Source organism: Camarhynchus parvulus, chromosome 8 (genome assembly GCF_901933205.1).
Source record: "Camarhynchus parvulus chromosome 8, STF_HiC, whole genome shotgun sequence".
NCBI lineage: Eukaryota > Metazoa > Chordata > Aves > Passeriformes > Thraupidae > Camarhynchus > Camarhynchus parvulus.
In genome coordinates, this window is record NC_044578.1 from 16,873,178 (window position 1) to 16,887,935 (window position 14,758).

At 39.5% G+C, this 14,758-nt stretch overlaps 1 protein-coding gene across 1 annotated transcript in view; it reads right to left on the minus strand.

Moving 5' to 3' along the window:
* The window catches only part of ABCA4 (ATP binding cassette subfamily A member 4), a 62,129-nt gene that overhangs the window by 13,275 nt on the left and 34,096 nt on the right, over positions 1 to 14,758 (minus strand). The window contains exons 19-32 of the mRNA XM_030953233.1: positions 12,271 to 12,448; positions 10,798 to 10,929; positions 10,026 to 10,165; positions 8,929 to 9,066; positions 8,483 to 8,670; positions 7,440 to 7,530; positions 6,645 to 6,850; positions 6,159 to 6,207; positions 5,393 to 5,634; positions 4,864 to 4,988; positions 4,140 to 4,238; positions 2,943 to 3,132; positions 1,151 to 1,245; positions 209 to 241 (exon numbers count right to left, since the gene is read on the minus strand). Of these exons, the coding sequence (XP_030809093.1) occupies positions 209 to 241; positions 1,151 to 1,245; positions 2,943 to 3,132; positions 4,140 to 4,238; positions 4,864 to 4,988; positions 5,393 to 5,634; positions 6,159 to 6,207; positions 6,645 to 6,850; positions 7,440 to 7,530; positions 8,483 to 8,670; positions 8,929 to 9,066; positions 10,026 to 10,165; positions 10,798 to 10,929; positions 12,271 to 12,448 (1,906 nt within the window). The remainder of the gene's footprint in view (positions 1 to 208; positions 242 to 1,150; positions 1,246 to 2,942; positions 3,133 to 4,139; positions 4,239 to 4,863; positions 4,989 to 5,392; positions 5,635 to 6,158; positions 6,208 to 6,644; positions 6,851 to 7,439; positions 7,531 to 8,482; positions 8,671 to 8,928; positions 9,067 to 10,025; positions 10,166 to 10,797; positions 10,930 to 12,270; positions 12,449 to 14,758) is intronic.

Genomic DNA, 14,758 nt, shown 5'->3' on the forward strand with positions numbered 1-14,758 from the left:
CTGCAGGGAGCTCAAACTAATATAACCTCTTGTCTTTATAAGACCCTTCCTGATCCCCAGCCCATTTCCCACTGAAGCCATGTCTTTGTTTTACAATTTCTGCCACAATTCCCCTTGTCCATTTGCAGAAACACTGTGAGGCTCCCTGGTTAAACAGAAATACATTGTTCCTCTATTTACTACCTCAATCTGTGAATTGTTTTCTTACCTCTGCTCATTGACCCAGTATTTACTCTTCAAGCTGAAATAGACAAAGAGAATGCCCTCTCAATACACAGAACCAAAGTCAATGATATGTTAGGCTTAAATAAAAATTAAAGTTGAACTCCTATATTTTGCAGACCTACAGCAGTCTGCTGGTTATTACTTTGAGTTGTGGTGTTGGCAGGACTTTTGGTATTCCTTGCAGTGTGTTTTTGGCTATTTGTTTTCTGACATGATTCATCTCCAACTCATACAGAGATAAGCAAGATTCCTAAAGTGACACATACTGGGCTATTCTAATCCATAATTAATTGATTTCAAAAGATGTATCCAAAGCAATTATGACACATGCTAAGGGGAATCAGTCAAAGGCAGTCAGCACATAGCTAATATAAAGGGAATTTCAGGAACTCTGCTGGGAACTGAAAAAGTAGCAAGGTCTGAATCAGAGATATCAGGCCATGGGCACTGCACAGCTAATTACCACACAGGCCAGCTGAGGAGCTATCAGTAGGATGGATGTATCCCTGTAACATTGTCCTTTGGCTGCTCTTTAGCACTTCTGGGAAGCAAATGATAATTAACTCAGGCAGATAGTCACATTAGTGTGGCTACAGTTCTTCAGGGAGACAATGTAATATCTCTGCAAGGCAGCTCACCAGAGCTGTGCAGAGGCACCATTTTTGTCACCATTAACACGACATTCCATCAGCACCTACACTTAGCTCTGCCTATAAAGGAGTACCTGATTATACAAATAGTTATAATTGAAAATATTTAAGTCCGCTAAAATCAGCCTCTTCTAGTCCTCTATCAGAAATGTGGACATGGTTCTCAAATCTACATAGTACTGTGACAAATCAGGTGTTATGTCATTATTAAATAAGAATTTAATCACCAGGTACAAAATATGACATATGAAAAAGAAATAGAGATTTATTCCTACCTTCCTTTTATCAAAGTGGGATATGTTTTCACCAGAAAATCTGAAATATTTCTGTGGGTCATATCTTGAAGAACTTCTGTGCTGCGTTGCACTCTCTGACAAGAAACAAAAACCTAATCAATCACAATAAAGTTCAGAGTGTCTTAAGCTATTAAATGTTTGTCAGGAAAAGAGAAAAAGTCGTTTTGGTTCAGAGAAAATGCTCAGGTTCATAGTATCACTGACAGAGAGTAGGTCAATCACTCGAGGGTCATTTGTAGCCTAAACATCCTGACTTTACTAAGACCTTAGAAGAAATCAATAAGTTTGTGATGCATACAACACAAAACAGTTGCATGTCACTCTGAAACAGGTATTTGCAACGAAGTTCAGGGCTACTCAATGCTTTTTCTTCAATCCGAAAATAGGAAACTTCAAATCAACTGAGGCTCCAGTCAAAAAAACCAACCAACCAACCAAAAAAAGGTTGTTTGCTATGATTTAGCAACTATAGGTAAAAATTAATACAAAAAATTCACCTTCACTAGCACTTTAGATGGTATGAAATATTTTTTTTAAGTATGAAAATGATGCCACATGACAGCTTTGTTGAGTATTTTACAAGGATTGCTGTGAAATGCAAGACCTCATACTCCTAAGCTGATTCCAAGGTAGAATATATTTTAAGAGGTTCCTGGGCAGCTTCAGATGGCAAAGGTTGCAACCTGACATCATCTGATAATGACCTAGAAAGTAAGTCTAAGGAACTTTCCAGAAGTTCCTGCATTTGCCCAGAGAGAGTATGACACAAAAGACACATTAGAGACATCCAGATGATTCTAGATGGGAAGACTGGTAACATCTCCACAGTGCCTTCATTAATTGAGATATCTATGCTTAAACATAATTCTGTTAACAATTATTTACACACCATGGCTTTCCTGGAGACTCAAGTGAACTGTTTCTTTCTGACAAGTTTTACAAAACCATCATATCCTGCAAAATTATCAGGATAATATTATAATAAATACATTTTTTTAGAGGACTAGAATTAGCAAGCTATGACTCTGAGAGTGGCTGCAATTCTGTTTAACTTCTTAGAAAAACATTTATTAAATGCAAACACTGAAAAGTTGTAATTTTCCTTTGCTCTTCAAAAGTGCAAGCACATTTTATAAAGGGCACCACTAAGATCATTCATTGATAGGAGAGGAGGGAATGTAGTTTTCTTTTCCTCCACACAGCATCAGTGGTTATTAAATTACTCATCTTCATGTGCATGAATACAAATATTCATTTTGCTAGCTTAAAACATTTTTGAAAGAAATGGAACTGAAGGACATGAAAAAGTAATAATTTGGAGTTCACTGAATATTAATTTTCCCATTTTAATGAGAGGACCACACTCGACTTTTGTAAAATGGTGACATTTTTTTCTTTCCTTTCTTTCCTCCTTCTCTCTCTTGCCCTTCCCTCCTTTGAAGAAAGGCAACCTTCAAAATAGAATTGTTCTCTGGGACGAAAGAAAATATTTTTAAAAAATTATGAGACAAATAGTTCAATTTTTTGTGATTCTCTTCTACATGAAAAGTTTGCAATTTGGATGAAAAACAGTAATCAACATTAATTTAAATGGGCTTTTCCTATACCTCTGAAACGGAATTCTGAATTCCAGCAAGTCTTGCTCTCTTGAAAAAGAATGTACTCAACTCCTTCCGTTTATATTAGTATGGCAAGGTACTTAGACACTGATCCCTTTTCCAGCACTTGCCATGAAACTTTTCTACAGAGACTTAAGGCACAAGGACACAACCTGTGGTGGTGGGAGGCCTCCTGCACCTGCAGGGCATTCTGGCAGCATAGTGAGTTTCTTGTGAGTGCTGCACTTGCAGGAAGGTGATGGATTTTCAGGGCTCCACTCTTGGCTCAGCAGGAGGCTGCTTAGGTTAGGATGGACAGCAGGTGTGCTCCAGGCAGTTGGCATGTTATTGCATGGGTAGTTCCTGTGGAGAGGTGCAGAGCTTCAAGCTGTGCAGAGATAACAGTCCACAAGAACTCACAAATCCACAAAACCACAATGCCCATAGCAGATATTCCCCCCTCAGCCCTCAACCTTTGAGTTTTGAATAAGAACAATATTTTAAAGTATTTGGTCCACATGAATATTCACCCCCCCACATCTCTGCCAAGTTTACTACCTTCAGCTTGCAGATAGGACACTGAAGGAACAAGGGGATTGTGTTTGATCCCTTAGTGCTGGAAATCTGCAGTGAACATATCTTTGTGAAGAAACTATCATTTTCCTTTCTCATGCAGTATCTTTTCTTTTTTTAGAATTTCCTCTTTGTTTCTGCTATACCAGGTAGAGGAGAGGAACAGGAGAAGAGAGGATAACCAGGAGGATCAAATCGCTGCATATCATGGCTGGGAAAGAGTCAGGAGAATGGGAACAAATATCAAAGCATAGCAAGCCAGTGACAAATGGGTCCAAAGCAGGACTCACAGGCTAAGCTGGTAGGATAACAAAAGCTGGAGCTCTACTAATATTGCCCTCACTTCAGAATGAGAACAGTTTCAAATCATAGACACTGTCCTATTGCCACTTCCCAATCTGAGTGATTACTGAAGTTGTTGCTTCCAAACACACCAATGGGAACTGGAGGAACCTGAAGGGACTCAGACATGGAAAGTGCCAGGGAAGCTGAGAAGATCTGGGCCTGAGGTTACTGACATACTGACATAAACTTCAAGGTTGCTTAACTCAATACCAAGCTGCACGAGCTGGTTTCCAGTCAGTTACATTGAACACTGTGAATAATTCTTAATCCAGTGGCAGTGTTATCTTGTGTTTGTTTGTTACTTTTGACCCAATATTAGATATAGCCAACAACACATCTGAAGCACTGGCTCTTGTGAACAGTCAAGCAAATTCATTCTTGTTGCGCTACTCAAGTTCCACTGGATGTATCCTGCTAGGATCTCATTCAAGAGAAATTAGCTAGCAACTTACAAAAGAGGCTGATTCTTCATACAGCGAATTCCAAATCCTGGTTTATTCAAGAAAGCATGAGTAAGGGAGACCATCTGCTCATTGCCAGGACGTTCATTGCTAAGGGAATAAGATAGAACTTTATAAAATATTTTTTCAAACTACTGTACTGTAATACACATAGCAGCTATAGGAAGACAGCCATCTGGCAGTACCAACTGCCCCCCTTCAAATGCTGATCATTCAATTGTTTTATTTATTTATGTAAAAACCCAGAATGTTCTGAGATGGTTGAAAGGCTTTGGTTCTTTTCTCCTAATACCAAAGCTGACTTCTGACGAAGTCCAATTGCAGCATTCTTCAAAAAAGGCTTGAATCCTCTCTCAGTGCTGTCACAGTCAGTAAGCAGAAGATGAAAAACATATTCTATATTTTCATTTGCCTGGGTCTCCTATTAGATAGGATGTGTAACTTTGTAAGCGTTGAGGTCCTGAAATCAGGTAGGAAGAGGAGAATACCAAAGTTTAAAAGATATTTGAAAGACTATTTGTTAGATGTACTAGCAGTTGTATTCTCCAGGTGCACCAATTTCAAGCTATTTTAAATCTGCTGATTCCAGTGAAGTGAATCTTTTCTTACATCACACAGAATGAGAAACAAGCAGTGAGACAGGGCCCCATGATGTTAAACTCTAGGGAGACATAGGTGTATGTGTGACAAATGTACTTTAAGTGATTTCTCTTACCTGAAGAAAGTAAACTGTTGTCCATAGATCCAAGGGTGTAATGTTAAGGCGGGATATTCTCCAAATGGAGGAATAATGACTGTAAGTACTAGAGACAGCAACACAAAACTAGCAGGGAGAACAACCTGCAGGAACAGAAAAACTTCACATTAGGTTATTGTATAAACATTGTAGAGTGACACTGTACACACCCCATTATACGTGTAAACAAAGGAAGGAAAGCAGGAGCACTCAGATCCAATCTGGTTTAACTCCTGAACATGAACAATTTAATTTCCAGCCCTTTTGCTTGAAATTCTGGTTGTCATAGAACTGCATTACATTAAAAATAAAACACTGGGCTAATGGTGATAGAATCATGAACTTGGTGCAGTTGGTAGACTCCAGGAAGAAAGAAATAAAAGAAGAGGCAAAAGAGAATCATAATTGCACTGTTACCCATTTGCAGCATCTCTACTGCTTTCCATAGGGCTTTCCATTGCTGGAAAGAAGGTGCTGAGAACCTAGAACAGCACAAGTCAGTCAATACCTGTGCTAGGAAGTCCTTGTGGCTGCGGGAGGCGTGGAGGAAGCGTTTGATGAGCAGTGCTTTGATGTGCTGCTGTACAAGCTGTAAGCCTTTATATTGTCGGGACCCCTTGCCTTCATTTTGATCTCCTGGTTTGCCTACTGGCATTCGAGAAGTGTCACTGGTTTTCAGGGCCGCTTGTTCAGCTGCTTTGTTCTCAGTAGGAGTTTTGCCAAGAGCAGAACCATTTTCTTGAGCATCTCCTAGGTTAAGATGAGAAGCATCAGAGAAGACACTTTATCTTCCCTACATGAAGTAGCACAGTCATTTTAATGAGGTCCAGATTTTACCAACCATATATATCCTATCTCCATATTGCTTTAATTACAACTGTTGCACTGTGGTTGTATTTAGTGACATCATATAGGTTAATTCTCCTCTTACTCAGCAGGATGAACAGTTTAATCACCTATGTAGTTAATGAACTAAAAGTCAGCAAAGTACTTTTTATACAACTGCTAAAACCATTGACATCTGGGTGCTTGGCACTCTACTTTTATTTGCATAGTTAAGAACCTCATCCAATCTAAATAGAAGTCTTTCTGCTGACTTAATCTTTATTTTTCAGCTATCATGTCAGGCCCTAAAACCAGATATTTGCTGACAAAATTTATTTTGTCAAGAACACATAAAAGACTGAAAGTTCTGAAACTCCTCTTTATAGAGTGTTCAGAATAAAAAGCAGTCCCAAGAACAGTTAATCAAATATGGATTTGTGGATCTCTACCTGTTTTTTGCATTTCAGGGTCAGCTTCTGCTGTGACCTTTAGGAAAACCTGCCACAGAGAAATACATTTTCTGGTTAGGAGAAGAATAGCTACAATAACCTGACCTTCAGAACACAATACATCATACTTCAATATAAAAGAAGAAAATTTGGGTACATCTTCAGTACTTCATATAATAATATGAATCAGAGCTCTCGTATACCTCAGAAATACATCAGAAAATAAATGAATGAACAAAAATACAAAAAAAAAAAGGATGCATTTCAGGCTAATGGGTCAGGCTCCACGAGGCTACAATGAATTAAGGGTTGGATCGTTTCTCTAGGGCCTTCTCAAAGATTTTCTGAATGTGCCACAGCTTATGGGACTTGATTTTGAAGGACATTTTAGGAATTAGGAAATAACTGTTTAAGAACAGGAATACTCTCAGTAAACATTTTGGGTGCTTATGGTAAGGTCAGCAGGTATTTTAATCTGTCTGTTACCTCTTCAAGTGGTGTGTCTGAAACTCCAAAGCTGCTGAGTCCCAGGTCATCCAATGTTTCTTCCAGTTCTCTGAAGAGACTGGCATAAGATCGTTGTTTAAAATTTTTATTGGGCAAAAGATAAATGAGCTCCTGACCAATGCTTTCAATTAATTTTGCTTCTGGGATATGATGGTGGATTACTTCTGCTAGCTCATTTAGATCTCCTGTGAAAAGTCAAAAAGTGTTCATAGAATGAATATTTAACCATATTAAGCATGATTTCAAAAGCTGTTGTTTGCACTAAAAGGGTACTGTTCTATTACATAACTCAGAGATACCTCAGTTAATTCTGCACTAAACTGGACTATGTTGCTAATTATGCTTTGGAACTTCATAGCAGGAAACTATATCAGGTTTGTTAATAAAGCACAACCAAATCTTCAGGAATATCTACTTAAATTCTTATCTTATTCAGAAAAGTCAAAATTACATTTTCTTCTGAGAAAGTCTATTTCCTTTCTGTAGAAATGCCTCAGTTTTCATTTTAAAATAACACAAAACTCAACACTATACTTGTAAAGCACACAAACTTCCAGTTCATCATCTGTACCTGAGACCACATATACACAAAAAAGGGTCAGTGGTAAGCAAAATCACAAAGAACCCTTATTAAATTCACGTTACAATAGAATACAAATGTTAGCCACAAGGACCAAAGAAGTGGGCCTTGGCAGCATTGATCTTTAAGACAAGATTGCAGCATAACAGGAGACATAGCTATGTGCTGGAATGCTGAACCATCCTGCTTCTTACCATCCAGTTCCAGCTCTGGAGCTCCTTCTTCACCCCTGTGCACACAGCTGGAGCAGGAGCAGGAGCACTGAGATCCACAGCTACAAAACGACTAGCATGGACAAGCAAGAGAGAAAAAGATGAAATTGCTTCAGACACATCAAAACAGGATGTAAAGGCTGTCAATATTTGAACAGCTTGAGTCAATGAAAAATATGTCATATCCAGAGCATCTTGAACGTACTATACTGAAAATCATCTGAAGACTGGATTGAGCAATGCAGAAAACATAAATCCATCTGCACAAATCAACTCTAAACTGCATACAAGATACCTGGGGGAATGCAATCAGCAGGGCCCATGAGTGTTCAGACTGTGTTGCTACTAGGACTGGAAGCACTATGTCAACAGAAAGCACCCAGAACCCTACTTTTCAAGCTGTGAGAGGCTGGTTTAGCTATGGACAAATGTAGACTTTTCTGGTGTCTGAGCTACTTACCAGAATACCTGATATTTAAAATCAGTGTTATGCAAAAGGAAGAATCAGAAAGACCTGTATATGGACAAAGGCAACCCGAGAGCTGGAGTTGTTCAGCCTGGAGAAGAGAAGGCTCCAGAGAGACCTTAGAGACCTAAAGAGGGCTACAAATGAACTGTATAGGGGCTTCTTACAAGCATGTAGCGATAGGACAAGGGGGAATGGCTTTAAACTGAAAAGGGGTAGATTTAGATTAGGTATTAGGAGGAAATTCTATACTGTGAGGGCACTGAACAGGTTGCCCAGAGATACTGTGGATGCCCTGCCTGGAAGTATTCAAGGCCAGGCTGGATGAGGTTTGAGCAACCTGGTCTAGTGGAAAGTGTCTCTGCCCACAGCATGGGGGCTGGAACTAGATGATCCTTAAAGTCCCTTCCAACCCAAGCCATGCTAATATGATATTCATAATTATATAATCATGTGATTAACTGCACTTTTGTACATAGTGTCAAGAGGCACTTAAGTGCTTTTTACCTTGGTGCAGTGCAAGTGTTACTCAGATTAGATGTACTACACTCATACTTACTGCAGCCCTCCCCATTTTCGTGGTTCTCATTTTACGAACAAGAGTGAGATAAAAGCCAGAGCCAAAAGAGTTCTTTAGGAATACAGGAGAGCCTGAGCAGAAGAGTTTCCCTTGGGATATGATGGCTACTCTGTCTCCAAGGATGTCTGCCTCATCCATATGATGGGTTGACAGGATAATAGTTCTGCCTAGAAGGAACAAGGAGGAATATTCAAGGCATGAACTTTCTCTGGAACTCAAAACTGTGTTTAGCTTTTTGGCAATTATTTCTCTGCACCAAGGCCAGTCCCAAGTTTGCCACAACCATTCTGTTCAAAGAATCTTGTTTGCTTGTATTCATATCCCACTACTCATGACAGTTTACACAGAGGCACATACTGCATCTGTGACAAGTTTAAAAAATCCAACCAAAAAAATCGAACTGTTTCTACCCTCAAAGCTCTTACCTGGGCGATATTTCAGCAGAAGATCCCAGATAGAGCGCCTGGAATATGGATCAACTCCAGAAGTGGGCTCATCCAAGACTACCACTTTTGCTTCACCCACAAAAGCAATGGCAACAGATAGTTTCCTTTGCATTCCACCTACCAGAGGACAAACATAGCCAGGAGCATAAGATGAGTTATATAAGTCAAAGGGATGTAATTAAAATTGCTTTTTGGTGTGCAGACAAACTGCTACAAATAAAATGAAACCCATCCTAAGACACACTTCTGCAAAGATAAATTAATAGTAAGTTTTCTTCTGAAATTCAAACCGGGTTATTTATACATATATAAATAATATATATTTTCCATCTACACATTGCATTTTCTGCTTCTTGCCAGAAACAAAAGCAGGAAGATATGAGGTTTTCATGTTCTTTCATGAAACTAACCAACTTTTTTTTTTTTAGAGTTGCAATCAGGACAAAGTAGTATAACAACAGATGGCTGTTTATTCAAATCAGCCTTTGAATCTGAAAGTGAGAGTTATTCAAATACACTGTGTGCATTTGTACCTTCAGAATGGAAGAAACTACTCCTACCAAATAATACAGTACCATGGAGCACAGATCCATACAGTGGGGCAGAATGATAGTATAGTATTTCATTTGCCTTGAAATAATAGGAGGTTTTATTTTGTTTTGTTTGTTATATTAATAAATTTTTTTATACATATATTTATTTTAAACTAATAGCTTCAAGTATATTTGAATTTGTTGCATATTTATTAGACATAGAAGCCTTAGGGACAGATTGTACCAGCTTTACTACTTGTACAGATACATTTACTCCTTGAAAAGAAAGCATCCCCCCAGTGCACATTAATGTGTCAGAATACGGCCTCAAATATGTAACTTGACCAATAATTGCCCAAAGGCCAGGTAGGATGGGGCTATAACCACCTAGTCTAGCAGAAGGTGTTCCTGGCCATGAGAAGGGGTTGGAACTAGATAACTTTTAACATCCCTTCCGACCCAAACCATTCCATGATTCTATGAGAGACAAAGAAAAGGCAAAAGGCAGCAGGACTAAACGTCTTGGAAAATTCTTGTGGGCACCTGACAAATTCTGAGCTTCTTCATTTCTTTTATGGGTGAGGCCCATGTCTTCCACCATTGTTTCCAGCTCTTGCTCAGCTTCTTCCCTGGATCTTCCTTTCAGTTGAGAATAAAACAAGATGTGCTCGGCTACAGTAAGGCTGTAACAGCAGACAGAAAGGCAGGAAGGCACATTAAATGAATAAACTGTTTTTATTCACGAGCAGCAATAAATTCACTCTAGCTTTATGTTGCTAAAGGAAGAGAGGTTGCATTACCCTAAAAGATCTTCTTTGGGATCAACACACTTCACTTGGAGGTCATAGTCTCTTTCTTTGCCTTTTCAAAGCAGAACCTGCTACTAAAGGAACAGGTATAGCAGGTATCAAACCGTCCATTTATGGGAATAAAAGGTAAGAGAGTCTGCTGTTGAGATGAACACAAACTAATGGAAGTGAAGCTGGAAATCACCAGAGAAGGCAGTAAGTGGTTGAGTGGTAGTAAGAAATGGGCATAAAAATATCCTGCAACTGCACTGTCAGTTTGGATTTTTTTGGTACTAAATTTAGTACCACTAAATTTAGTGGTACTAAATTATAGTGCATGAACGTCCAGGATTAACTCCTGCTAGCCTACACTGCAAAAGAAAACACAAGGAGCAGTGTTATTTTCCTAAGAAACTTTGTTCCCAGTGAAATGATGCAGGAGTTTCATTTCCTGCTTTGGCACTGGGGATTCTCACACATGCAGACTGGGATGCTTCTCCTTGAAGGCAGTATGGAGGGACACTTACTGGTTGAATAGGATGTTGTGCTGAGGGCACATCCCTAATCTGTGCCGAATGGAGTCCATGTGAGTCTGCATGTCCAGGCCGCCAACCAGCACAGTTCCAGATGTGGGAGGGAAGAGGCCTGTCAGTATCGACCTGGGAAAACAAAATGAGGAAATGCCCCCTCTCCTATCTCTCTGTGCTAGATAAGGAAGCTACATTACATGATTCCACTAGATGGAGCATGATGACTTCGTACCATAGGCCTTGATGAAACCACCCCAGTGGAAAGCATATATGTACGTACTCTTGATCTGCTACAGAGAATCTGATGGATCTGCTAATGTCATAATGTCATGCTAATGTCATGACATCTGCTAATGACATGTTCTGGCTTCCATCAAGAAACTGTTTTAGTTCAGCATGTTATATCACCCCTACATATAAATGGGTCTAAAATCAGTAAGCTCAGTAGGATGAAAAAAGAATAATGGTTTGAGGTCTCTGGCCATGCTGACTCATGCCCTAAACCTTTATTTTCTGTAAACTACAAGACCAAATGTTATGTTGTAAATGGGTGGCATCTCTTAATAGATTTGGGTGATTAGTGGACTTTTCAGTTTAAAAAGTTCAAAGCAATAAAAAAATTTGTTTTTATAGAATAAACCCCCTCAAATTACAAAACATTTAAGCAGATTAGGATGGTTTTACTTTTGGTTGAACATATTCCTTGTGAAACAATTTAAAAAATCGTGAGGCAATTTAAAGTGCCTTTGAAATAAAAGTGTTTTAATTGAAAAACCCTAAAATATTCTGCTGAGAAAAGTCCTAATGAAACACATTCAATTCTTTCAACATTTGGTGAACTTGTCACAGATTTATAAAAGGTTTTGCTCACCAATGAATCCTATTTTGCCAAATAAGGTTCGTTGGATGTTTAGGATGTTAAGAAAATTAAACATCCTTGAAGTCCAGCTTCCTGGGATGCTTGGTTTCTAGGACTAGAGGAACCAGATATAAATCCATTTATATCTGGACATGGATCTTGCATGCGTGTAGCCATTTTATTTAAAGAGGGCCTGTATTTTATACTTCTTTGAACACAGACCAAAAGATGTGACTGACCTACAGCCAGTCAGAGAAACCAAGAATATGTGGAATGTAGTGGCTCACAAATTTTTTCTTTCAACCAGAAGATCCTTCTCTTTCTTCACCTATGGTAGTTTAGTCATGGGAAATGAATTCTGGGGGAGAGAATTCCTTCCTTTACTCTGGACTTTCACTTGTTTGTGTCATGCATGACTTCCCTCCCAGGGCTTTAACTAATCCAGAATATGTTCTTTATGCCTAGGGGCAGCATTTCCCTGTCTGGAAAAGGCCTAATGCTGTGTGTCAAGCCAGCTGCAGAGGTGGTAGAGGGACAAGGGAAGAGTGAAAAGACTGCTCCAGCAATAGACCACTGCCCTGGATTTGCTTCTTCTAAAAGAAGAGACTTACATGGTAGTTGTCTTTCCTGCTCCATTGTGACCAAGGAAGGCTGTGATCTGACCCTCATAAAAAGTAATATTTATCCCATCTACTGCTGGTTTGGGCCTGTTCGCAAAAATCTTCACCAGGTTCTGAATGCACACTCCTGGAATCAATCCTGCTGGCTCAGGCTCAAAGAAGGCATTTACTTGAAAGGCAAGAAATCAAAAATGAAAAGAGAATAAAAGCACCTGTTCTAATCCTAGTGCTGATGATGACAACACATCAGTAAATGCAGAAGCAATAGCACATACCCAGCACAATACAGCATCGTATTCCAAGGCCAGATTCTCCAAGTCACACCAGTACAAAACTAAGGCCAGATTTCTAATTGCAGTGCAATTTATTTAGATTCACCCTCATATCTATGACAGGAGAAGCAGAGCCCAGAATTGTGGTGGTCTGTGGAGAGGTAACCCATTGGGCCAGGGGAAACTGAACATGCTTTCTGTTCTCATCATGTAGAGAGATTATTTGGAATTGTTTTCTGGAAATACTTAGATGGGCAGAGAGATTACATTAAACAAGCAGCAGGCTGCTTTTCTAGCTGGGCTGAAATCTGCCATTCAAATAATCTGCCCAGCTGTGCATTCTTTGACCATGATGCTTAAAAAACCTCCCCCAAACACAAACAAAACACAACAACAAAAAAATTTGCCTTTAATCCTGGTAGGTGAAATTTACCCCATTGCTGAGAACAGGTCAGGATTTAGATAGTACCTAACATGAACACTACATGAGATGGCTTTCTCTCAGGATTAAAAATGCATTATTGCAAATAGCACCATCAAGACATTTTATTGCACCAGCTTCTAGACAAAACAAACTTCCTTTGAAGTAAATTAAGCCCTTGGGCAATGTGAATTATGGGGGTTGAGAAATTGAAACTAAAGACCCTGTCCACTTTTGTTTACACAGAATGCTTTAGGCTTTATAGAAGGCTTATTTTGCAATTGTAGTTTACTTAAATTGTTCAGTACCCAGCAGGCCTGTGTGGAGAGCAGCCAATGTGAGCTGGGCAAAACCAGCCCCACATCCATGAGCAGCTTCTGTGGCTGTCCTTATTGTCACTAGCAGGACTCAGGAAAAAGTTCCAAATTTGTTGTACATGAGAGAACAGCTCTAATAATCAATATAGAATGGGTAGCACTATTTTAGATAAAATTATTTTTATGAGTAACTTTTCTTTTGACTTGTGAAAAGAATCTAGGCTTCCATTCACCTTGCTGGGACAAATACAAACACCTCTGTATTCACAAAAGTTCACATGAAGTCTGGCTAGATAGTTACCCTTATACTGGCAATTGAGGCACCTTCCTTGGTTTTATATGTGTCATAATCTTGTCTGCAAGACTCACTGACAAGTTATGAGGCAAATTCTCTGATGATCTCCCCCAGTATCTGCTTTGCATCACCTGAAGGACACTGGTGGAAGGTTGAGCTCTCTTTTTTTGTGATTCATATTTCTCCATTTTGATCCTATATGCTCATTGTCATTGAATTGTACTAGGTCTGCTTTTGGCTTCTCCTCATGCCTCCCAGTTCCTGGGTGGCTGAAAGGGAAGACAGGTTTGTTTTTTTGTGTGCAGTGACAGGCAGAAAGCCCTTCCTTTGTGGCTGTGGAGCAGCTGGAACCTGGGAACTAAGGAGCAAAGCACCAAAAAGATAAGGCAGTACTAGGAGAAGATTGGCTGAAATAACCTTTAACCTCTGCCTGTCTTTTTCCTTTGAAGTCCTGTCCTGTTTCCATTCACCCTGAATGCATGTTTTCAGTGCCTACGTGAGGAGCTCTGATGACCCCACTTTTATCTCTTGCTTTTCAAGAGAGTCAGAAAGGGCTCAGAGCTGCCTGTAGCAGTTACTTGTGCTACAGAATCCACATGCATTCCTCTGAGCATCTCATACAGAAAACTCCCCTGGCTCACCACAAAAGAAGACATTGGGGCTTGAAAACAAGACAGGTCATTCAGGAATTCTTAGGTGATGGCTAATGTCAGCATCAGAAAAGGCTGCAGACAGACATACAGAGCACTTCAGATAAATCCCTTTGAAACCAGCCTTTTCCTACTGATGCAAAACACACTAAAGATAGGCAAAAAAAAAAAAAAAAAAAAAAAGGGGAGGGACTAAGACGGAAGAACATCCCCCTCAGCGTATTTTTATTGAAGTCATGGTTCTGTTTAATTTTAAAGAGTCACTGTATGTGGCCCTGAGGCTTCCCTCAGCAAGAAAACTAACTTGCCAAAGAAACATCCTGCATTTGTATGATAAAAAAAAAAAAGTTAAGGAACTCTTCTGGAAGCCAGCTGTCTTAAGTGTAGTGGCTAAAATATTCTAAGGGATGATGAATGTAGAGGAATAAATAAGAGTCAATGTCTCTCTCATGCTTAGCTCAGTCAGTTACATGCAATCACCTTCTGGGCCCCTACTAGCTCTTGTGGCTTGGCTCCAACCACTG